Source organism: Glycine max, chromosome 2, assembly GCF_000004515.6.
Source record: "Glycine max cultivar Williams 82 chromosome 2, Glycine_max_v4.0, whole genome shotgun sequence".
Taxonomy (NCBI): Eukaryota; Viridiplantae; Streptophyta; class Magnoliopsida; order Fabales; family Fabaceae; genus Glycine; species Glycine max.
This window is the reverse complement of record NC_016089.4, coordinates 15,037,532-15,063,064: the sequence shown is the minus strand read 5'-3', so window position 1 is coordinate 15,063,064 and position 25,533 is coordinate 15,037,532. Positions and strand designations below refer to the sequence as shown.

At 34.1% G+C, this 25,533-nt stretch overlaps 2 protein-coding genes across 6 annotated transcripts; one reads left to right on the top strand and one right to left on the bottom strand.

Moving 5' to 3' along the window:
• Positions 1 to 4,939: 4,939 nt before the first annotated feature.
• LOC100777543 (E3 ubiquitin protein ligase DRIP2) lies at positions 4,940 to 10,791 on the top strand. The gene is made up of 8 exons (XM_003518842.5): positions 4,940 to 5,156; positions 5,254 to 5,452; positions 6,176 to 6,275; positions 7,615 to 7,945; positions 8,099 to 8,541; positions 8,671 to 8,721; positions 9,670 to 9,742; positions 10,324 to 10,791. The coding sequence occupies exons 2-8, from the start codon at positions 5,332 to 5,334 to the stop codon at positions 10,498 to 10,500; spliced, it is 1,296 nt and encodes a 431-aa protein (XP_003518890.2). The 5' UTR covers positions 4,940 to 5,156; positions 5,254 to 5,331; the 3' UTR covers positions 10,501 to 10,791.
• A 2,431-nt stretch (positions 10,792 to 13,222) lies between these two features.
• On the bottom strand, positions 13,223 to 15,102 carry LOC100777017 (PRA1 family protein F3). 5 transcript variants are annotated; one of them, XM_041006830.1, is made up of 2 exons: positions 14,381 to 15,096; positions 13,223 to 13,422 (listed from the first exon to the last, which is right to left on the bottom strand). In XM_041006830.1, exons 1-2 carry the CDS (start codon positions 14,902 to 14,904, stop codon positions 13,404 to 13,406), a joined length of 543 nt encoding a protein of 180 aa, XP_040862764.1. In that variant the 5' UTR covers positions 14,905 to 15,096; the 3' UTR covers positions 13,223 to 13,403. The 5 variants fall into 5 exon arrangements, with proteins under 5 accessions (XP_040862764.1, XP_040862761.1, XP_040862762.1 ...); XM_041006827.1 differs by lacking the exon at positions 13,223 to 13,422 and adding an exon at positions 13,483 to 13,801 and having other exon boundaries at positions 14,381 to 15,102; XM_041006828.1 differs by lacking the exon at positions 13,223 to 13,422 and adding an exon at positions 13,483 to 13,777 and having other exon boundaries at positions 14,381 to 15,100.
• Between the last annotated feature and the right edge of the window lie 10,431 nt (positions 15,103 to 25,533).

Below are 25,533 nucleotides of genomic sequence, written 5' to 3'. Positions count from 1 at the left end.
ATATATATATATATATCCTGAAGTTAAATAAATGAGTAATTATTTTTAGAAAACAAAAAAAGTATAAATTAATTTATATTTGTTTATTAAAAATTATTTTTATGACATATTATTGAAAATAGTTCATGACTTTTTGATTTATAAAAAATAATTCATGATTTTGCGTCCAAAAAACTAATTCATTATTTTAATTTCAACTAACTTATAATTATTTTGAAAAGTGAAAATAAACATATAGAAATATTTTAAAAGTGATTATTTAAAAAAAATCATGAAAAGTTGTAACAAAATGTCAGAGATTTATTTTTAAAAAGACTTAATTTTAAAAAATCGTTTTTCCTTTCTATGATCACAGATCAAATACACGATTTCAGGTATCTTGAGCTTGCTTTTTTCAAAATAAAAATTGATTGTTTTTTTTTTAAATAAAAATATATAAATCATTTTTTTAAAATAATGAATTTTGAATAACACTCCAAATTTCAAATATTAAAATAAATCCCAAGGAGACTCTTATTAAGACCCTATTTCATTAAAATATATTCTAAGTATCATTATTATCTTATCTTACCTAATTTTATTTTAAGGTTGTTTCTATTCAAATTATAAATATTATATTATACTATATCATCTTAAACGTTAGTTGTTATCTTAAATGTTCGTTGGTCAACAAAAAAAAATAAAAATTAAATGTTCGTTTATATTATAAGTATATTACATTGTGTCACTGTTGTTGCTACCTATCATAGTGTTAGAAAATAATGGGAATGAAATAGTAATTGTTTCATAATAGGTTTTCTTCTAAGATTAGTTTTACTCTAGAACATATGCGTATCATTGGTCTTCATTTCGTCTTACTCAAGAATACACTTTTATGCTCTGGAGGATGAGATTTCTGATCTTAGTATAAATCCCATAAGCCACTACCCACCCATGTTTTATGATAAGGATTAGATTTAGTTATTAGAAAAAATTACAAGAGTGAGAGAGCAAAGAGAGGAGAGAAAGGGCAAGTAGTTAAGGATTGGAAACCGTGTCAAATATTGCACTTATGATTTTCCATATGATTCCTTCTCCACCTTTCCTATGTCTTTCTTTCATATTTACTTTCACCTTTGTTTTCCCACTTTGCCTCTAATTCAATGTTGGGGAATAGAAGAGGTTCATTGCATTCTTGGATTGAATTTCATGAAGAACAGTGTTGTATGATACGAAGAATTACCATACAAAATGCACATAAAACTGACATATTATTTTTAAAATAATACAAGAAAATTTAAAATAAAAATAAAATAGCAGAAGTGTAACAGTAAAATCATATCTTCGAAGTCGAAGAAGATTTGGGTTGCCAAAATTAAAAATTATAGAAGATGAGGTGGTTGGTGATGTTTATACATTTTGCTCATTCCCAAGGAGAAAACTATATTGTCCATACGATCACTCAAGGCAGGTAAGTGGAATAGATCTAGTCAAAATATTTTATGATGATTTTGATTTGTTAGTTGCTAAGATTTTGGTTCAAATTGTAATTTTCATTCACACTTAAAATACTGTAATTGAATGAGCTAATATTTTTAAAAAACTCAGTTTTAATATTTCAATACAATGTACGCTAATGAGCTAATATTTTTTAACACTCAGTTTTAATATTTCATTATAATGTACGCTTTTTGGATATTAATTAAAGGATATCAAAATGGAACAACAAAATGTTGCGTTGGTTTTAGTTAATACATTTCCTCCAAAACTAGCACATTTCCAAACATAAATAGAGAGGTCCATACGCTTGCAGTATCACGACAGAACAACGAAAAATAAAAATAAAAAATAAAAAATTGTTACTATAGTTTATTAAGAAAAAATTATAAAAAAAAAAAACCTAAAAAATGATCTATAACCTATATATGGATTTAAGAGTCTGATATACACAAGGACCGTGCTGACCCTCCAATATCTATCATAAAGATATTTGCCTTTTGGACCTAAAATGTGAAATAAATCATTTCTTCCATCTTTCTTATAATGTTTATTAGAAACAAATATATTTTTATTTACATTTATTTTTTTAAAAAAAATATTTTTATTATTTATTTTTTTATTATATTTTAGTCCTAATTAATAAATTGTGAGGAAGAGAAATATTTATGAAAATTATTTAAGCTTTTTTTAGTTGCTCTGACAAAATTGGGTGTTCGGACCTTCCATTTATCACCTTGAACGGTTTTGGGCCCTAATCCTCATCCTTGTGTTTCAAGATCAAAGATGAATTGTGAGAAGTTAGACCAAAACTTCAACCACTCCTTCAAGAAGAAAAATCTATCCATTCTATTCTTTGTAGAATCACTATTCCTACACCATGTGAAACCCCTTCCAATCATTAGTATGTCAAAGATTTCCATGAAAGTGTAAAATTCATTCAAGTCATCCATCTCTCAATGGTGAGAAGATACGAGCTCATCAGGCTTCCCACTTTGGTGTGCCAAATGCTTGTATTTCTTAGGGACCTTATGAATGAAACAATTATACCCTGGTTTAAAACTAATAAAAATTCTTTTACCAAACTTTGCTTTCCCCATAACACCAAGGGCCTTTTTTTATTTTCCTTCTGTCAATACCATTAGTCTTTCCCTTTGGGCCATTAATCTAGTTCTCTAGGACATTAGAGAGTGCTGCTAGGTGTACCCAGCATTATTGTTGGTGCACCCAGCATTAACCACAAAAAGACAAAAATACTCCTTACGAATCAACTTGATCTGTAAGTCTTTTATGGAACAACTTGATCCGTAAGTCTTTTACGGATCAACTTGATCTATAAGGGGAGAAATTAGCAGGGGCAGTTTTGTCATTTTAAAGAATGTTGGGTGCATCAACAATAATGTTGGGTGCATCTAGCAACACTCGACATTAGATTAGGTTATTGGTAGCTCCTCACTAGTCATAGTTGGAATATGTGATCCCTGGCACAAGGCATACGAACCCCCCACACACAACAAAGTTTCATTACCCATATTTTTATCAGGCCCAAACACACTCGCCTCATTAGGATTATTTTTTGTAGGCCCATCATCCACAAGTCCATATGGTAGATCCATTTCGTGTGACACGTATGCACCCTCCATATGGCCCTTATCCAAGTCATGTGTTTCTCTTACAACTAGCACATTGTCTAAGGCCTCCTCCAAGTTTTCCGTTGTGACATTCTTTTTTTTAAATCCTGATAACAAATCTTGTAATTTTGGATTGTCTTCTGATGTTACCTTGTCCCTCTTTTTTGATTTTGTCCTTTTTTGGTGAAAAGGTTTTAGGGTGCTTGATTAGTATTGCAATTGCCTATCACAAAATACTGGAAACACTTGTGTGCACAAAAAATTGACTCAAAGCATCACCTACACCATTGGCATCAAAGGAAAATATTGAAGATATTAACAAAATTGATCGAGGTGAGATAAAAAGATATATTTAATAGAATGTTGTTACTTATTTGATTATGACATGATAAATATTATTAATAGGATTCATTTTTTTCTATTTTTGCAGAAGTGATCTCCCCACAAAATGGTGGTTATAGCTCAACCTATGATATTGAGGATTAAAGTAAGCTTACTTTCATTGATGAGTATTTTGTAATAAGAAAAGTTGTAAAAATATAGGAATTGTGTATTTTAATTGGCTTCTTGACGTGTGTTGGGTTTGTTTATATGTATGTAATAAACACCTAGCTAAGGAGCTTCAATTGGAAGATAATATATTAGACATATTTGGACTTTTGTCGGACTTATTGGGCTTAAATCTCTTTCATTAGTTTGTTTGACTTTTAATACTTTTAGTTTATTTGAGTCTTTAGTAATGATTCTTGATAACCTCGTGAGGTATATAGTATAATAGGAAAAATGTTGATCCTGTAATTAGTTTTGCCTCATTTTAAAATGAAATTGTAAGAGAGACTCTTTTTAGGATCTTATGAATTACTCTTGGATCTTATCTTTGAATTTCCTTCACAAAGTGATAAATTTTCTCAACTTATCAATCTTAGCAAAATGGAATAGGTGCCACGCTCCAATTCCAACAAATGCACAAGCAAATTGATGAGACGAGGCATCGAACAAAATCCAATTGACACAACACAAGTTCAAGCAAATTAATGATATTCAAATATTTTGTTCACATCCAAGGAGAAGACAATGATACAAATAGAATCTCCGACAAACAAGTAGGTTTGATCTAATCCATAGTTCGACTATGATGACTTTGATTTGTGTTTGTTATGTTTTAAGTTCAAATTGGGATTTTTACAAGTACACTTAAAAATATTGCAATGGGATGTGTATAACATTTTATGAACTCAACCTTCAATATTTGAATATAATGTACATTTTTTTGTCATGTTTCTGTTTCATTTTGTTATTTGTAGTTAGTCGTCTTCTATTAAATGATGACTTAACAGATATATTATCATGTCATCACGTTCAATCATTGATACATTAGTATTACGTCATTGAAGGTGGTGATATAGTAATGAGATATCCGTGATAAAACGTGATGATGTGACACTTCATTTGTCATGTTATCATTAACGAAAGACAACTAACGGCAAGTAGTAAAATGAAATTGATTTTTTTTTTCTAGATATTTGATTAAAAATAATAAATGTTAGATAATAATATAAAAACGACTTATATTTCATGGATAAAAGCTTAATTAAATCTAAAATAAAATTAAAAAGAAGGAGGCGCGGGTACACCCAACCCCGTGATGCACGCGAGCGCAGATAAAACAAACCCCCTCCAAACACCGCGCTCACACGTAATCTAGTAATCTTAGAGTGCGCATCTTAAACTAGGAGAGCGCCACGGTGCACGTTATCTCTGCCTCCGACATCACTCTCCATCTGTTTCTGTTTGAAGAAATCGAACAAAATAAATACAAGGTTACGTTTGAGAAAAAAAGTAAAAAAAGAATAATAAAAAGACAAACCAGTTTGTGAGCTTGGTTAATGCTTTTTTATTTTCCTCTCGATTGAGATCAACCTCAACAACAACAAACACCAACGCTGTCCGAATCCAACAAGCTCCACCTAAATCCACGTCCAATCTCACCGACCCATCTCGTTTTTTCTTATCAGTCTTCACCGATCCACACTTGGCTACACTACTTAGGTCCCTTAATTCGCTCCTTTTCTATGCCACATATAATAATATGTTATTATTTATTTAGCGTTTTGATTGTATGTGATGGTGGTGTTAATTAATGCAGGTGATTGTAGCGAAGAAGTGGACGTAAATTTGCATGCAGTGATAGGAGGATTCATATATACGTGGGTGAAGGACGTTGATGATGACGATGAAGAGGTTGGTGAGAGTGAAGAGGGATGCGATTGCAGCATGCATGACTTGCCCGCTTTGCAAAAAGTTCCTCAAAGAAGCCACTGCTATTTCCCTTTGCCTGCATACGTGTAAGCGCTTTTTTCCTTCTTCTTAATCTTTTCTATATGACCCTTCTAATTAATATTCGTTCCCTTTTGCTTTTTTCCACCATATCGTGTGAATTTTCTCAAATTTTGATTGTTTTCTGCGTTTTCCTTTCATGGGGGTGTTTTTGCGTTTGCCATTTAGTTTCTTTTACTCTCGATGGGGCGTATTTGGTATTTGTTTAATTATTACAGATAGGGATGTTTCGTTTTTGGTAATTAAATACTTTTGAAAATTCTATTTTCATTCATATGTGTAGCTACCTCACAGGCCATCTGTAATGTGATTGTTACAGTACACTCGGAAGTTCTATGGTTTGGATCAATAGCAGAAACTCTAGCAGTTATGAGCAGTGTGACTAATTTTTTCCTGTCTATTTTCTTGTGTCTGCACTTCTCTAGTGTTGTTTTAGCTTATGAACTTCACACATCTGTTTCTTGCATTTTAGTGCCTAAAAAGATATAATAGGAAATCCTATTCAAGTCTATAAACCATTAAAAAGCCGTCTTTCTTAATTTATTTTGCTTCTTTTCTTATGTCACTTGGAGTTAGGAGTATATATTGTATGAAATTATGCCTAATGGTTTTTCTCAATTCCCATGGATATTTTCAAACTAATTGTTTAGAGTTTGATGATGTAAATTTTTTATTTCTTGCGAATGCTTCATAGGTGACTAGACATATTAATCCTATGGAATTTTATATAGTTTGCAGGAAGTGCATTTATGACAAAATTACAGATGAAGAATTGGAAAATTGTCCAGTATGCAACATTGATTTGGGCATTGTTCCGCTTGAGAAAATGAGGTCCCCCTCTCTTCTATTTTGACATGGTTGTGAGTTGTTAAATATGCATGAAAGGTGTTGATTTAACTTGGTATGTTGTACATACTAACAATAGATTCTGTTTTGTAAGTCAATTATTGTTTAAACGCGCTAAAATAGAGATGTAAGATAAACCATTTCTCTTAAGAAACAAATATATTGTTGATGTGTCTAGATGTACTCTGTAAAGCTGTCTAATACCACTGACTGCTCAAACATTTATTGAAACCCCATTGGAGAAAGAAAAAGGAAACAAACAGGTGTATTAGATTGATCATGCTGCAACTAGATCTTCCACTAGATTGGTATCATGCTGCAACACCATGCAACAATGAGAACTGTTGATGTTATGATGGTGCTATCAAGATAAGGTCATTGATTTCTTAAATTTATGAAAACTTGCTCCTGAAAACTTGCTATCAAGATAGGTTGGTATCGTGCTGCAACACCATGCAACAATGAGAACTGTCGATGTTATGATGGTGCTATCAAGATAAGGTCATTGATTTCTTAAATTTATGAAAACTTGCTCCTGAAAAATCCACTTGTGGCATCTCAATAACTTGTCATAACGTACGTGCATGTGCACTATAACATCCAAGGCAATAAAATACATTCAGTTTGACATCCATAGATAATTTAGCCAACTATTTTTATAGTATGTTTGCAGTTTAATTTCTGAAGTTTTTCTGTTCATACATTTCACGTATCTGATATTTGGCAAGAGAATATGAAATCAAAAATTAAAGCAACAGAAAATTTTACCAAATTGTACTTTACCTTCATTAGATTACTTTTAATAAAAGAGTGAATTACACTGACACCCCTATGGTTTCTTGAGATTGCACACACACTCCATACTTTATTTGACATTTACAGCAACCTCCCTTATCAGGATACACAGTGTAATATTTTTCAAACAATTAAGGGGTATCTGTGTAATGATTTTCAAGCAGTTAAGGGGGTTAGTGTAGGAGTAAAAATAGGAGAGGTATTAGGAGAAATTTGATGAAATCTCAAGGAGTGTCAGTGTAATTTACTCTTAATAATTTATCATCTGAAATATCAGCTGAAATCAGAATAAGGAGGAACAGAATAAAAATAGTTCTAATCCAATCAACAGTATTGAAAACTGTCTCAAGCAGATATGACAAACTGGTAAAACTTAAGAAGAGTAAACTTTTCTTTAAATGAATTGCCTTCACCACTACTATTTCTATGTATGGCTTTGGCATTGAAGCACACAACTGCGTTTTTTTTATTAGTTTTTCGCTTTTAATTTGCTTCATGATAAGTTACATGTCTTGCTTCCTATTACCAGGCCAGATAACATTTTGCAAGATTTAAGGAACAAGATTTTCCCTTTCAAAAAAAGAAAGGAGAAGGCACCTGTATCTGTCTCTTCAGTACTATTACCAGCTAGAAGAAAGGAGAGATCACTGTCGTCTTTGGTTGTCAGCACTCCAAGGGTATGTACACAGTCAACCATGACAGGAAGAAGAACAAAACCTGCAAGAAAGGCTAGTGGCCTGCAGGGATCTAGTTTATCCATTGAGAAGTTCATTAAAAAAGAAGAGGAATTACTGGAAGATCACCAAGATAATTTGTGCTCACCTGACACTTCAAACAAGTCTGCTAAGAATGGTGGGCAGGTAGGAAAGGCAATCAGGCTCTTCTCATTGTGCTCGCCATGCCATATATGGTTCTGTTTACTTTGGTTTATTTTTTCATTATCTTGGTTCATTTGTTTTCCCTGATTGTATTGGAATTAGTTTGTAACGTGCTTGTACTTTTCATTGGTGTAGAGTTTGTCACCTTGTAAAAATAGCCAATCCATATGCAATAGAGAACCACAGAATGGCGCTGAACCACAGGAAGCAAAATGGGATCTTTGGAAAACTTTGAATTATTTAGCAGAGGCTGCAAGTAGGAGTAAGCCTTTTAAGTCTAATGTGCAAGCGTCTGATGCTAAACTAGAATCTATGAAAATGACTGATAGTGATGCTAAAGTGCTGAAAGCCAAAATTAAGGAAAAGAAGCGCAAGGCAAAAGTTGAAGAAGAAAAGATTAGCACTGATCATGCCTCTTCAGATACATCAAAACCCAACAAATTGCGAAGAGTTCGCCAAAAAAAGGAACCTGTTTTTGGAGAATCTAGAATATCACCTCAGGCTGTTCTGGATGCTACCGACAGAAATCTCTTATGGAATGATTCAATTTGGTTCTCCTTAGCAGCTTCTGAAAACCAGTGAGAAAACATAGCTTTGCAACTTGAATTAACAATTTCTATCTTGAAATCTTGTAATAATTATATGCATTTCATAAATTATATTTCGAATATTTTTCTATATGTACTAATTTTTTACTAATGTTGCAGGGAAGGAGATGCACCTTTACCACAAATTCCTTCAAATTATGTAAGAATAAAGTAAGTCCCTTCACATTTACTGGACCTGTGTAGACACTCTTGGAGCTTGTAGACACTCTTGGAGCTTGTTTGGATACAAGGCTACAAGTGCTCTTGAGAGCTTCTCTACTTGAAAAAGCTCTATATTTCAAGTAGAAAAGCTTTCAAAAGCACTTCTGGCTTGTACGCAAACAGGTTACTACTTTATTATATGCTTTTAAACAAAAATATTCTGCTTAGAGCTATATCCTTTTTTCACCCATATCATTTGCATTAAATATGTTGTGTTTTTTCATCTTGACAATTATCCAATCCCCATGCATATCCCACTCCATTTTTTGGTTTCAGATACGTTGGGGATAACTATTTATCTTGGCATGGATTTGATTTTGTTGACATCATTCTCTATCTTTTTTTTTTCCTTCTAAATTGAATATGTGATTCTATACTTAGGTATTCATAAATATTTATGTTACGCCCATATGCACAAGAGTAAATTTCATGCAACTTATTAAATCACATAAAAGGAAGTAACTGGTTTGACCTTTGGTTGATTGTACCTCAGTAGCAATGATTTATCATTCCATCAACTAGACAGGAGAATAAATCATAGAACATATGCAGATCAAGGTGATATGTAAGCTATTTTAGCATAACACTGTAACTGTCCCAATAAAAGAAAGAGGCCATGAATGTGTGAAATGATTGGCCACATGGACTTTAAAGTATGCTTTCACCAATTCTACAGTCATATGGGGATGCTTCCCATCAGTAAATGTAGTACTAGCAGTATATGATGTCTCTTGGGTGCTCTCTCTCTCTCTCTCTCTCTCTGTATTAGTTTCTATTTACCCATCTGGAAATGTGCCTGAGAAACTGATTTTGCTTAATATTTGCTGCTCCTATGGCCTTTTAAATATAGATCTTACTGAGCTCTGATTTCTCATGTCTGTATTCATTTTGCCACAGGAACGGAAGCATACCTGTTTCCTTTATCCAAAAATTATTAATGAAGAAACTAGGCCTGAAAAGTGAGGATGAGGTAATAATTTCTTTGTTGGACATGTAAAATACATTCATGTAATTGAGGAATAGCTGGGCGTCAAAGACTAGTATCTTGGTTCTTTACTTGGAATAATTTCCATCGAACCTTCAGTGTGTTCGAGCCAAGTAAATGTTGTGTTATGACATCCACAATTTGATTGTCATTAAAGTTTTTCTGCTTGTCTCTTTAGCGCTTGACATGTTGTGTTATTCTAAGCCATGCACTTGTAATTATATTCTGATACACTTTTCCCTATTACAATCGTGTGACAAGCCAGCTTCTGTAAGTATCTTATTATTCATCTCTAATTTGATGGGGCAACAACTTGGCAGTGTCCTTTTAAGGTGTCATTTCATTGTCGATTTACTTATCATCCATTCATGTTTTGGTATTTAACTGTATATATAATCTATGGTAGCAACTTAGAACCACATGACAACATCACTCTTTTTGTAACTTTGGGTGCTTCTGGGGGTGAAAATTCTTGCTTGTTGTTGGCTCTAATAATTTCAAAATAGGCAAACTGTGCTAGTCTACATGTTGCTCAGTACTAACTCTTCAAGTTATTTTTCTTGTAGGTTGAGATTAAATGCATGGGACATCCAGTGCTTCCTTCACTGCAGGTGCAAAATTTGGTTGACCTGTGGGGGGTTGATACAGCGTCTTTGGGACATAGAATTTCAGCAACCATTGGATCCTCAGGGAAAGATTTTGTCATGATCCTAACCTATGGTCGGAAGGTCCTGCACCCTTGATCGTGGTTCCCAATTCTGCCCTTTCTCATTTTTATTATAGCATGATAAATAAATAAAAAAAACGTCAGAGAATAATCGCTTCCTCGTCAACGGGCGTTTTTATGTAGCTGTTGCCAATAAGCACGCAGTTATGAGGAAATCTCCTCTCCTGCTAGACTGTTGAATGTAGAGTAGCATGCTGTTCTGTTGGTCATTGTAGTGATCATTGGTCTCTGATTTTTCTATAGCATGTTTTTTGTTTTCATACTTGTTGCTACAGATGGTTTCTTGGATATTTGACATTTCAATTTAGATCGCCTTTTCGTATTATTTATGTTCGGTTTCATAATATGAATTACCCCTGCAAGCAAATAATAGCAAATGAAGAGCAGAAAATAACGTTAAATCTTCCTTTTCAAAATAAAAATTAGGTACAAAGTTATGTGCAAGAACTAACCATGTTGGGTTATGACAAGAGTAGAGATATAGAAAAAACAGTTTCTTTTGTGCTGAAACTCGCAATCAACAATGATCCTCACAAAGAAAATTCCACAATGATAGCTTCTGATTTTGGTTCTTTGGGCAAAACTTACATCAAATAAACATCAATTTAGAAAAGAAAAAAAAATCATTTGCCAGATTCCTTGGTTTCTTCAAAGAAATAATGGATTCTTGCCTTTTTGGTTCAGGCAAGAACTTCTATTAAAAGCTAGGCATTGCTCCATTTTTATTTTTTGGCCAAATAAAATTTAGAAAAAGACGCAATATGGACACAACACTGAAGTACATACTCGTGTGATTCATGGCCCCAGGCAGGTCAGCAATCATAAAATGATTGTTACACAAACGAAATTCTTTTTTTCTCCGTCAACCCGTCGACCCCAACAATTTCTAGATTGATAAGCAAAGATTTGCTCGTACTGTTGTCGTCTGATTAAGCATGCATTTGCATTCTCATTTGGATAGAAACCGCCGTTTTCACCCATCAAATCCAAATAAATTATAAATTATGTCACAATCAATGTTTTTCAAATTGGATCAGAACTGATCTAATTAAGGCATTGGTTCCAAAAAGATCTGGTATTTTAGGGTTAATGGACCGGTCCATCTGGCTAGTTTCTGATCAAACCGGTCAGTCCGATCTGATTTTAAAAACCCATAAAATACATGGATGCTTTCGTGATACACTGCTTTGCGGGTTGTGCCATTAACTGATAGGCATCTATCCATCTAATTATCAGATAACTAAAATAGAATTGGTAGCTCACCCTAATGAAATAAAAAAAACTTGAGTTACGACAATCTCTTTATAATTTCTTCTGGTGGTGATATAAAACCATTTATATGCCTTCACCTAATAGCATAAGTTATTGAAAGAGTTTATTCTTAACATGGCATTAGAGCCTCCAGTGTTAATTGCTACCTATTTTTCATTATTAAGTTGAATTTCTTGTCAAGATAAAGCAAGCCTGTGTAAGTCTCGCATTAAGAGAGACATGTAACATATAAAACCATTCATGTATCTTCACCTATACACACATATATATGATAGGCTTGCGCATTGCTCACAGTTTAAACCCAAAAGTCTCTAGATTTTGAGAGAGCTTAAGCTTTTTAAAATCTATTTAATTACCTATTTAATTCCTATAATTTTCAAACTTATTCCTTTTAAATCTTATAATTAATAAGTAAGTAAATTTTTGAGTCCTAAACATTTTAATTCTTAAAAGGTTTCCAATAAAATTCTTTAACTAACAAAGTTAAAAAATTTAATAATAGAGACATTTTGTGAATTAAAATGTAAACTCAGAAAACTAAAAAATTCTCAGGAACTAAAAAATTCACTTATTAATTATAGGAACTAAGATTAACCTAATTTTGTATTTTTAAATATTATATAATATACAATATTTGAAGTGATAAAATAATATAAATTATAAAAAATTAAGATCTAAAAATTATAAATTTATATATGGCAAAATATATGTTTTATAAGACAAAAATTAATAATAGTTGACAAAATAATTGATATTTATGTGAGATATTAAAATATATTGTTATTTATCTTAAAAATATGTTAAATTAAATAAAAAAATAAAAATAAAAAGATCAGTTCAAACTGGTTCTCTGCACTGAACATCTGGTTCCGATTGGTCCGATTTAACCAACCGGTCTGGTATTCAAAACAATGGGTAAAACCTCATGTACTTTGGCCTTTGACGCGAACTGTTGACCACTTAGTCATAGACTTTGATACCATATAAAGCAAACTCTCCCAATAACTTAAGCTATTAGATGAAAGATACAAATAATTCGAAAATGTTAAACATCCACCCCAATTTTGCGTGGGAGAGAGAGAGAGAGAGATGAATAATGTGATAAGCGGTGTGGTGAGAAAAGAAGAGAGATTGAAAATGAAGTGGAAAGCAGGTGTATGAATATAATTGTCCTAAATGATTTATATCTGTCTTTCACAAGAAAATTTATTTTTCAGAAATTTGTTATAGCGTGTCTTCAGGTGAAAGAATCCAATTTTCCAAACAGAACAATTCCATCTGTAGGTAAGTGTAGAACCGATTTTGTAAGATACACCATAATATTATATGAAACATGGAAATACTAGATATTTTATATCTAAATCACTAAGAAATATTTGGGAATTTAAGAGCCTGCTTTAATCTGGAACTGGGGGAAATGTTCTGTTTCATTTCCTGTTTTCACTCATTAAAACAAAAATTCTACCTTATTTTCACCCCATATCTTGTTTTTGAATAATTGCACTAGAAATAGTGAAAACAATAAAATGTTTGCAACATTTCCTATACACATAAATTAGAAAACAAGGTGACAATTTTATAGTTGTTAGTAAAGCAAGAAATAAAAAAAAAAAGTTTTTCTTTTACAAATTCAAAGACCCTAACCATCTACAGATCCAAACGCCTCCTATAGTGCCAAAAAAACCCAGAAAACCATAGTCAAATTCAGAGAAAAGAACATGAAGAGTACTCAAAAATAAAAGAGGGAAGAGTTTCAATAGTCAGAGTCTGATTGCATGTGGTTTACAATCTGTTCTTATACACATGTTTTGAGAGAACAGATCCCAATCAACCCAAATGGCCAACTGACTAACTAAAAAGAGGTAGCTAACATTAACTAACTTAGGTGTCAGCTAATTGCAGCTAAACATAAGAGAATGATGAATTGGCATTCCATGGTTCTCTATTCAATTCTCTCAAATGTTGTACAGTTACAAGTCTCAGTAATTGACTCACAGCAGGCTACAAAAGGATCTGCAACACTTAGTAGCATAACACAAGCAAGTCTAATTCAACAAAATCAGATATTCAGACAACAGCAACCCAAGCCACTCCAAAAAGCACAACATTATATTATATAACGTTCTTAATTTGATCATGATATTAATCTACTAAAAAAAAAAAGAGGGTAGTAGGATAGCAAACTGAAATGCATATGAAACCACAAATGAATAACCAAAATGGTTACCTCTTCATTTACACTTGATATAAAATAAAACAAATCTTACCCACCATTGCTAAACCTATTACAAATACCAAAGCATATCAAGCCAGACAATACATTGAATTGGAACTCTAAATACACAAATTGAATGCTTCAACCTATCTTAGAATTTACAAGAGATTCTAAAAACATAAGAAGAAGGGGCCAAGCAACAAGCAAGAAATCTATTCCAATTCCAAGCTAACAACACGGTATGTAAATCTATCATATGGACACAATTCATATTTCCGCGAAACCAAAACCTAAAACTCGAACCTCTATTTTCTTCAAATATATGCAATGCGAGTAACACAAAAAACGATTAAACGAAAACGAAAATCAGTTATATCTCATAACTAACTATTACTATATTCTAGCGTACCCTGTTCGTTTCGTAGGGCTACCACCAACAACCGAAACCAAACCTCCATCAGAAACTTCCAATTCATCCACGTACAAATCCTCGGTGTTCCGAAGCGCCGCATGCAGCGCCACCGCCGCCGCCGCGAAGAGCAGCGCCACCACAACGTTGAGCCAGACGCCGGTAAGGACAAGCCCGGCGACGGTGACGGCGGAGAGCGCCGCGAGGACGAGGCGGTCGTCAAGCTCGCGGCGGAGCACGACGATGGGGCCATCGCGGAAAAAGTAGAGGAAGAACCACGCGGCGAAGACGGCGAGGAAGACGACGAGGGAGATAGGGAACCAGAGGAGGCTAAGGAACACGAAGAGGAGCACGACCATGGCGTAGTTCACGCGGAAGTGGCCGAGGTTGCGCTTCACACGGAGCGTGGTCTCGCCGAGGGTGTAGGGGCGCGTGAACGAGTGGAGCGCGAAGAACTCCTCCCACGGCCGGCGCGTGGCGAAGGCGGAGGGAGCGGTAGCTCGTGAGGGGTTAATGGACGACATTGCGTCGAAGTTCGAAGCCCTAATTCCCTAACCCTAACCCTAACCCGAAGCGCGAAGATGGGAGTTGGTGTTCCGAGTATGAGTATCGGGAACGAATGTCGTTTTGATGTAATAACCGCGTTTGTGACTGTGACTAAAAGTTCTCTTAAGTGTTCAAACTCAACGAAGTCGGTAACGGGGTCTTGCCATTTATAATGGCGGCAAAAAGGCAAAAACATTAACTAACTAGCTTTGACCCTCATTTGTGCTATCTGAAAAAGTGGTGGATAGTAAGACACACCTCAATGTATCCCATTACATTCTTTTTTAATCAAAAATTAATCTTATATATTCAATTTAAATACAAATAAATTTAATTAATTTTGTTATATTTACCATTTTTAAAATATCTTTAATTTTATTCTATTTCTATTTTTAATTATTGTTTCTTATGCATGACATTAAATTCTAATGAAACATATTTTAAAAATAATTTTTTTACTTGTTATCAATTAAATTTTTAATTAATGTAAATTTAATTATTTTTTCAAATATATAAGTCTAGAGGAAGTATTAAAAATTATAACATTTGGAGAGAAAATTATTAAATAAAGTGTAAAACTTCCTAAATTTTGTAATTTTCATTAATGAAAAAAATGTATTCAAAACAGTGTGACTCTGTTATTTCGCACATTAAAAAGTCGCCTTTCTATAAATTTTTTAACATTTATTTTAGTAAGAAAGTGATGGCTTATGTCAAGATGTTAACCAATCCCAACATAAAAAATAGTATAATGTCTCAATATGCGTCGATCAATAAAGTCGGGGCATGAAAGCTTGCTGACTAGTGAAGCGTTATAGCCCCAATGTGTGTGTGTCGGCATGACAAGTGGCCAGGTTTATGCATCATATTGTTGATATTGATATATGCTTATATATTTTTCTACTTATTTTTTTTGCAAAATATAGGGAGGGACGGCAAAGAATAGAAAAATCAAAATGCCTCAAACGATGTCTTAACTATCAACTATTGAACAGTAGTATACTGAGTAGTTGGGACATGTCACGGACTAGTCTTGTTTCTCTTGTATTGGTTTGTCTTATAGTATTCATTATTTTTCAGATTTCAGTTTTGGAGTTATGTCGATCACCCTTTGTTTGATTTTGATTACTTCAAAAGTTTTTCAGTCGGTAAAGCTTTTAATTAGCTGAAATATTGCTAACCACAATTGAAACTTTAACGTTTGGGATCAGTAAAGGTCATAGCATTCCAACTTTTGCTAAATAAATGTATTAAAACATGCATTTCAATTTTATAAGATAAAACACAATTCATGAACGTATATAGCTTCAACTGTCGTGAGATCCATATGTAAAGCTCAAATGGTTTCACATGTATAGAAGATTGCAAGGAAAACTTCCAAGAGAGATTGAACTAAGTTCCACATAAACAACAATAACATGTTCTACAAAAAAATGTACAATTGTAAGAAAAAAATGACAAGGTAAATTGTATTAGAAACATAACATATGATTATTTTCACTTAAAACTGTCTAATTTTATCGAGATGCATTGATATTAAACTTGCAAGTGGTTGGGACAATGGGTAAACTTCAGGAAAAAAAAAAACAATTAACAGGGGAAAAATGAATTCTATATGTAAACTGGAGACAAGAAAGCACCAGAGAATACAGTATATCATGTTATATTTCTTTTAAAGAAAATTATTACATGTGTGGCTTAGAGAATAAATCTAAAATAATCCATGTCTTGAGCTATTATTGGTCCGGACCCATGGAATAATTTCTGGGGGCATATGAGCGTGTTGTTTCTGAATCTTTCAAGCGGGATCAAGACCATGAAGTGTACATATACACTTTAAAACTATGAGGGTATAAAATGTATAATTTGTAGTTGCTGTACTTAGTTGATTTGAAAAAAAAAATGTAGGGTAAAGTACAACTTACCCAAAGAGAAAAAGGTGAAAATAATTTATGGGGTAGTCCAAAATTCTTACATATCATGGAAGAAATTGTAGTTCTTGATATCTGCCATTATGAATCTGACTGCACCAATGCAACCCAAGATAGCAACGATTGAAAACCAGGTAGCTATTAAAATATTTAATGGTCGCATCAAAAGGCCAAGTTTGGAGTTATTGGCCGTTCTTCCTGCCTTAAGGTATGCTAAAACGGGGAACACAAAGTCCAAAGGAGTGAACCCAATTGCCCCACAGATAGACACAAAATCTCCAAAAAAGGGCATAGCTGCAGCAATAAGAGTAACAAGAACCATGAAGATGGAAGTAAAAATAAGTTGTGCCGGGCGATTTCTGAGGGGAAAAGGAAAATGGCTAGTTGATTTGTTGGACTTGGAACCCCTTGTTTCCTCAAAACAGGCATATGTTGGCCTGCAGTATATCTGACAAATGATGCAAGCAAGGAACTCCATTAGTAAAGGCATTTGAACCAAAATAGTTTCGTGTCAGGAATAATAAGAAATTAAGTAGACCGAGATCATCATAATCCCTACTAATATAATTGAATGATATTAATTTTTTCAGCTAATTTTAAAAAAAATTGAATACAAGTCACATAAAGATTATTGGGACCATAGACACATTATGATCTGAACTATCTAATATTTTTTTCAGAAATAACCTGGGTCATGAGATTTAGAAATGATGCATGTTTATCTGCTCCTACCTAAAAAATAAAGACTAATGCAACATTCACCACTCTTGACTCTTCTTCCCCTTTCCCCTACCCGCAGAGAAAATGAATATTAAATTGCCACAAGTGTTGGTTAATTTTGAAAATCGAGATAAATTTGGATAAATCTGAAGTCGTGTATAAATACTTTCAGATTAAATCAAATTTCGGAGTTCAACCAAAATTGTTCAATCGGATAAAATCAGAAGATTATAATTCAAGAGTTTTGTTTTGGTCTTGTATGTTTTTCACATGTTATGCTTTTTGAACCAGGATGATTATTTATAATCAAAGAACAGGTGGTTTTTGGCGGTTGATGGAAGTTATTTATTTTTAAAAATTGCCGTTGATGAAAGTTTTAGTAACTTCCATGTAACTTCCAACCGTTGATGGAAGTTTTAGTAACTTCCATGTAACTTCCAACCTTTGCCTAAACCGAACATCTCGTTATTACATTAAAACAAGCGTGCACTCTTATTTTAACATAATAAAGAGATCAATTACACTAAAATGTCCAACAAACCTTCCCCATTTTAGTGTAATTACCGATCAAATCACCAAAGTCATAACATACCACAAACTACTGCATAGATGAAATATCGTGACGATTGAATTTCATCTTAGCAAATTACATGTTTCAAATATTCGAATATCAGGGTGTCACTAAGGATTGAACCCTTTCTATTCATAATGAATACATGAAGATAATCTGCACAATAGTTTATAACATTACTCTTGCTCGACACTAGTTTTACTAGCCTGTGTCCCTATCCTTCATAAGCATATCAAAGCCAAGTCTCAGCTTCTTGAAGCGGCTAAACTTCATGCTTATATAGGTAGTCCTTTTCTTTCTTGCACCTGTAAATGCAATTTTTCAAAAGAACCATTGAGAAGTTATACTTCAACCTCCTTAACTTACAGAACCGAACACATTCCTTTTGGGATACTTTCGATGATGTGTTCCAATCTCTACATGTTAAGCTTTCCACATTGAATTCAGCACCTAATGTCATATTAGATGGAAATTGGGTATCTTAACATAAGAGATTTCAGATGGACTTTAATCCTAATCCCACAGCCGACCTTTTCACGAGATCTCTACTTAACCCTTTGGTTAAATGATCGGCCAAATTATGCTGAGTTCTCACAAACTCCACTGATATCACACCATGCATGATTAACTCCCGAACCATGTTGTGTCTAACACCCAAGTGTCTAGACTTCCCATTATACACTTGACTATATGCCTTAGCCAAAGTTGCCTGACTATCACACCTAATAGACATGGAAGGTATAGGTTTGGGCCACAATGGAATCTCATAGATCAGATTTCTTAGCCACTCAGCTTCTTTACCAGCTGCTGCTAAAGCTACAAATTCAAATTCCATTGTTGAATTTGTAATGCAGGTCTATTTCTTGGATGCCCAAGAGATAACACCTCCTCCAAGGAGGAATACCCAACCACTTGTGGATGAATAATCCTCCATATTGGTTATCCAACTTGCATCAGAGTAACCTTCAATAACCGAAGGAAATCCAGTATATGTCAAACCATAATCAATGGTTCCCTTTAAGTATTTGAATACTCTATTCATAGCTTGCCAATGATGAGAACTAGGATTACTTGTAAACCTACTGAGTTTAGCAACAGCATAAGCTATATCAGGCCTAGTACTAATCATTGCATACATGAGTGATCCTATCGCCCTTGAGTATTCAAGTTGAGACACTGCTACACCTTTATTAGGTAATAGCTTCAGGTTAGGATCAATGGGAGTACTTACCGGAGAACAATCTTTAAAATTAAATTTCTCCAATATCTTCTCAATATAATGTGATTGAGAGATGGAAATACCATTGTTTCCACGTTTGATCTTTATTCCTAAGATCACATCCGCCTCCCCCATATCTTTCATATCAAACTTAGAAGACAAAAATGCCTTAGTTTCATCAACTTGATCTTGGTCGGTACCAAAGATCAACACGTCGTCTACATACAGACAAATGATAACTCATTTGCCATGAGTATCAAACTTGCTGTATAGACATTTATCTGCTTGGTTTATAACAAAACCACTAGACAACACAACCTCATCAAATTTTTTATGTCATTGCTTAGGCGCTTGTTTCAAGCCATAAAGAGATTTCATCAGTTTACACACCTTATTTTCATTTCCTGGCATAACAAACCCTTCAGGTTGTTTCATGTATATCTCTTCATCCAATTCACCATTTAAGAATGCAGTTTTCACATCCATTTGGTGAATCATCAGATTGTGGATAGCAGCAAGTGCTAACAACAGTCTAATAGTGGATATCCTAGCAACAGGAGCATATGTATCGAAAAAATCAATACCCTCCTTTTGCCTAAAGCCTTGGATAACCAATCTAGTTTTGTACTTGTCAACAGTACCATCCACTTTCATCTTTCTCCTAAAGATCATCTTACATCCTAATGGCTTACATCCAGGAGGTAAGTCAACCAATTTCCAGGTATTATTTTGCATGATGGAATCCATCTCACTTTGGATTGCTTCTTTCCAGAATACAACATCCCTTGAAGCCATTGCTTCACTAAAAGTCTTTGGGTCTTCCTCAACATTAAGGCAATATTGATATTGAAATTCAATATCATTCCTTGACCCTTCAACCAAATAGAGTTGAAAGTCATCACCAAATGACTTAGCCTTTCTTACTCTCGTACTCTTTCTAGTTTCAGTACTAGTTGAAGGTATATCCTCAATATTAACTGAGACTTTCGACATGGAATTCATGTCCTTTGGCCTAGGTATAGATGTAAACCTTTGTTCATCAAAGATAGCATCTCGTGACTCTATAACCGAGTTCACAACAACATAATCATTAGATTCTAGCACATAGAATCTATATGCTTTAGAATGTTCAGCATATCCAATAAATATGCAATCTATACCTCTTTCACCTATGGTTTTCCTTTTAGGTTCTGTAAGCCTGACTACAGCCCTACATCCCCAAATTTTGAGATAACTCAAATTTGGTGTCTTTTTGTGCCAAAGTTCATATGGGGTAACCTTATTCCTTTTGTTAGGAATTCGGTTCAACAAGTAACAGGCTGTCAACATAGCCTCACCCCAAAATCCTTCACTTAAACCCGAATAGGATAACATGGAATTCACCATTTCTTTAAAGGTTCTATTCTTCCTTTCGGCTACACCATTCTGTTGTGGTGTATAGGGAGCTGTAGTTTGATGTATTATTCCAGTAGATTGAAAATAAACCGGATCATAATACTCACCTCCCCTATCCGTACGAAGAGTTTTGATTAGCCCATTTTGATGAAGTTCTACCTCTTTCTTATAAATTTTAAATTTATCAAGAGCTTCATCTTTTGTATTTAATAAATATACATAACAATACCTTGATGCATCATCAATAAAAGTAACAAGATATTTTTTATGACCTAATGATGGAGTAGCATGCAAATCACACAAATCACTATGAATAAGGTCTAAGACTTTAGTCTCACTTTTAACATCCTTAAAAGGTTTCCTAGTGATCTTGGTCAACATGCAAGTTTTGCATTTTTCAATGTTCATATCAAAAGGAGGAATCATACTTGTTTTTGACATATCTTTTAATCTTTTGTAATGAACATGTCCTAATCTAGCATGCCAAATTTCTGATTTTGTCATATTAGTTATAGAACTACACGAGGCCATACAAACAGATTCATGAACAAAAGGAACATCAATGTTTAATTTAAACATTCCATTACAACGATAACCAAATCCAACAAACGAACCATGTCTTGACAAGATGTACTTGTCACTTTCAAGTACTTGCTTGAAACCACAATTATTTAAAACCATACCAGACAATAAGTTCTTACGAATACCAGGTACAAATAAGACATTATCCAAATACAAACTTTTTCCGGAAGTAAAAACTAAATTCACACAACCTAATCCTAGGATTGGTTCAGTTGCAACATTGCCCATCTTCACAATAGAGCCATCATCGATTGGTCTAAATTCCTTGAACCAACGACGATCTTTGCACACATGGCTTGTTGCTCCCGAATCAAACCACCAAGCAACGTCATCATCCTGCACATAGAATGCATCAGATATTAGTGATACATAATTTGAATTCGTATTCGAATTAAAATTATTCACTACAATCTGACCTTGTTGCTTTTCAGGATCATTAGACCCACTTGGACCAGCCTTGTTCTTTCCTTTGAACACCCGGCAATCCCTCTTTAAATGACCAGGTTTCCCATACTTCCAACATGACAATTTTGTCTGTTTGTTTGGACCTTTGTTCTTATTTCCTTGAAATTTTCCTTTGTTACCTTTAGCATTGTAATTTTGCTTAACTGATTCCACTTTCCTCTACCATATTAACGGAAGAGGAACCTGCTACGATTTTATCATTGACTTTGTCAATTTCCTGAGCCCTCAGCGACTCCTCAATCATGAAATGACTACCGAGTTGAACCAGAGTCAACTCTTCCTTCTTATGTTTCAAGGTATGCTTGAAGTCTTTCCAAGAAGAAGGCAGTTTATCAATTATAGATGAAACTGCAATGGATTCATCCATTTTCAAATCATGTTGAGTAAACTGACCCAAAATCCGCAGCAGTTCATTATATTGCTCCATAACAGGCCTCGAATCAATCATTTTGTAATTAAAGAAATTACTAACTAAGAATTTGTTACTTGAGGCATCTTCTGCCATATACTTGGATTCAAGAGAGTCCCATAATTCCTTAGCAGACTCAACATTTTGATAAATATCAAAGAGAGAGTCATACATACCGTTCAGAATGTGTCCACGACAAATGTAATCGTCGTTCTCCCATTTCGAACGCTTCCTTGTTTGATCCAGAGTTTCGCCTTCCATATACACCGGCATCGGTGTACTCAGCACATACACCACATTCAATGTTGTCAAGAGAAAGTGCATCTTCTTCTACCATCTTCTGAAATCCTGTCCTTCAAACTTGTCCAACTTCGCAAACTTGCTTGTCATCTTCGAACTATCGTTCGTCATCTCGAAAGATTTGATTCAATCTTTTGTTGGTTAATTTTGAAAATCGAGATAAACCTGGATAAATATGAAGTCGTGTATAAACACTTTCAGATTGAATCAAATTTTGGAGTTCAACCAAAATTGTTCAATCGGATAAAATCAGAAGATTATAATTCAAGAGTTTTGTTTTGGTCTTGTATGTTTTTCACATGTTATGCTTTCTGAACCAAGATGATTATTTATAATCAAAGAACAGGTGGTTTTTGGCGGTTGATGGAAGTTATTTATTTTTAAAAATTGCCGTTGATGGAAGTTTTAGTAACTTCCATGTAACTTCCAACCGTTGATGGAAGTTTTAGTAACTTCCATGTAACTTCCAACCTTTGCCTAAACCGAACATCTCGTTATTACATTAAAATAAGCGTGCACTCTTATTTTAACATAATAAAGAGATCAATTACACTAAAATGTCCAACAACAAGAAGTTTCAAAAAAATTCATACTCGTATATTGAGTGCTAGAGAAGGTACCTGAAAGCATCCAGATATTTGAATCGCTGCAAATAAATTTGCCATAACCACAGTCCATTCTGGGATAGACAATGAAGCTAAAATATAAGGTTGGACTTCTGATCCGAAAGCCCAGTATCCAGAGAAGGCCACTTGCCAGTAAGTCAAAACAATGACGGTATATTTTGTACATATTCCTCTTTGCAGGTTCTCTCACCGTATTCTGGAAAAGGAATACAGTGTCACAAAATGCCATGTTACAATCAAGGTTTTAAAAACCGGTCTGCGCCTGCGATTTCAGCCACAACACTAAGGTTTTTTGGAGTCTCTACGATCACAATTGTTATCAGCCACATTTGTCCATAAACTCCCTCAACATCAAGGATCAAGACGAGCCCATGACCGCAACTTAAAACCTTGTTAACAATTTAGAAATATTAGATACCTGTATTTCTGGAAGCATTGCATCACCAAATGAAAAAGCAATGGTCCCAAGGGCATTGAAGGACTTAGAAGCAGAACTACCCTGCAAGCTATATCTTACTGATGTCCTATCAATTTTCTTCCCTAAGAGATGTTGGAACCAAAAGATTAAAGATTTTATCACCACGAAATGAAGAGAAGGAACCAATTAGGTGTTGAGGCTTTGACAGACAAGAAGAAGAAGATCCATCATCAGCTTACCATTGTAAATGGTAACACCAATGGTTGTACCAGCAAAGCCAATTGTGCTGAAAGTACACAATGCATTTACCCATCTCAGTGAGTGAATATCTGGGAACTGGGAGAGAAGTAGTTCAAAGATTCCAAAGAAAATAATGAAATGCTGCAGGGTCAATGCTCCATTCTCGTGATAGTGCTTGTAAACTGCCTATACAAACATGGAATTAGAACATTTTCAAATCCTCCCCAAAATTGGAATCAAATGTTTTGTTGTCCATTGAGAAGATTTAAATGAAAAGACTAGAAGAAGGTGACTAGAAACGATGGAACATTAATTATATTTGTCATATCACTACTCAAAATCTGTTTAGATGCATAAGTATAATCTGTTTAGATGCATAAGTATAACCTTAAGGCTGCTTCCAGCTGCAATTTGGATGGCAATGTTATTTCCCAGAGAAGCTACCTGTTGAAAAAAGGCAATAGACCAGTACCCCCAAAATCCTTCAGGAATCAATAAACAAAATGTCAAGAATCTATTATGAACCATGGTTGTGGATAATATGGAGTTCAGCTAGCACAAAGCTGCAAAGAAAACATTTGAGTACTGAATATGACAGTCATTATAGCTATGAGCAGAGAAACTAAATACTATGTACAAAATAAGGGGTTCTGCATAATTATATGTATGCATAGGTAATATAGGCTAAGGCCCTATTTAAAAAATCTTCTATTAGTAAGAGAAGAAAATAAGTTGTTTCCATAAGTTAAAATCAACTTTTACACTCAACTTTTATAGAAACTCACTCATTTAACTTCTCCAAGAGCTGGTACACAAGTTGATTTTAGTTTATAAGAAAAACTCAATTCATTTTATCTTCTTATTTTATCCTCCAATAAGTACTTACGGAAACATTTATCCAAATAGGACCTAAATCTGTTTTGAGCACAGTAAAGCATAAATAAAACCTGATTTCTACACTTGTTGAGCCTACGGGCTGCCTTCATTTTACACTTCCCTATGAACTATGGAGGCTAGCTGCGTATGGTTGATATTACAAATTAGTAAGAAAAAAATTTAGGAACTTCACAATGAGGAGGCAAGTATTTGCAGTCTTTTTTGTATATCAGTAAAACCAACATGCCAATGAATCAATATATAATACCAACCGAAAATACTATGTGCAAGATGTCTATAGGTAAGGTACTTTTCCCCATTCCATTTCCACAAAGAAGCGATCAAAAAGCTAGAGTACCAGGTGGCTAGTGTTGCACTCACCAGACTAGTCACACCTGAAATCAGTAAGATAGAGAGTAACACCAACACAAAACCTGTTAATTAATTATCTAATAACTAACATAAAGAAAACTTCAGAAAGTGGCTTCATAAGAAATGAATAAAATTATGAAAAAGAAGTAATAATAAGTAACCTGATAATTCTAGATATTATCAATAACATAGTTACACAGATATGATTTAATATTAATTTGTATTGTTTATAATTCTGATATCATCCAGTCCACAAATAAAAATAACTAACCAAGAGGCCAACCGAGAGAAGCAAGAGCGAAGGGCAAAGGGGCATAAGCAGCAGGGGTGGCAATAGTGGTGGCAACATGAAAAGCAGCGTGCTTCCATGTTCCTTTACCACTTTCCTCTGTTTCTTCTCTACCCACCTCCATTCTGTTTCTGCTTTTTCCACTCTCTATCTTACACCATTATTCTGCTTAGTGGTTAGTGTTGTGTTCATAA

Bases quoted from the DNA above. Each gene is read 5' to 3' on its own strand.
- LOC100777017 (XM_041006827.1), bottom strand. From the start codon at position 14,904: ATGTCGTCCATTAACCCCTCACGAGCTACCGCTCCCTCCGCCTTCGCC. The intron at 13,802-14,380 runs GTACGCTAGAAT...TTGTTGAATTAG, and splicing joins AGCCCTACGAAACGAACAGG to ACTTGCTTGTGTTATGCTAC.
- LOC100777543 (XM_003518842.5), top strand. From the start codon at position 5,332: ATGATGACGATGAAGAGGTTGGTGAGAGTGAAGAGGGATGCGATTGCA. The intron at 6,276-7,614 runs GTCCCCCTCTCT...TCCTATTACCAG, and splicing joins GTTCCGCTTGAGAAAATGAG to GCCAGATAACATTTTGCAAG. The intron at 9,743-10,323 runs GTAATAATTTCT...TTTTTCTTGTAG, and splicing joins GCCTGAAAAGTGAGGATGAG to GTTGAGATTAAATGCATGGG.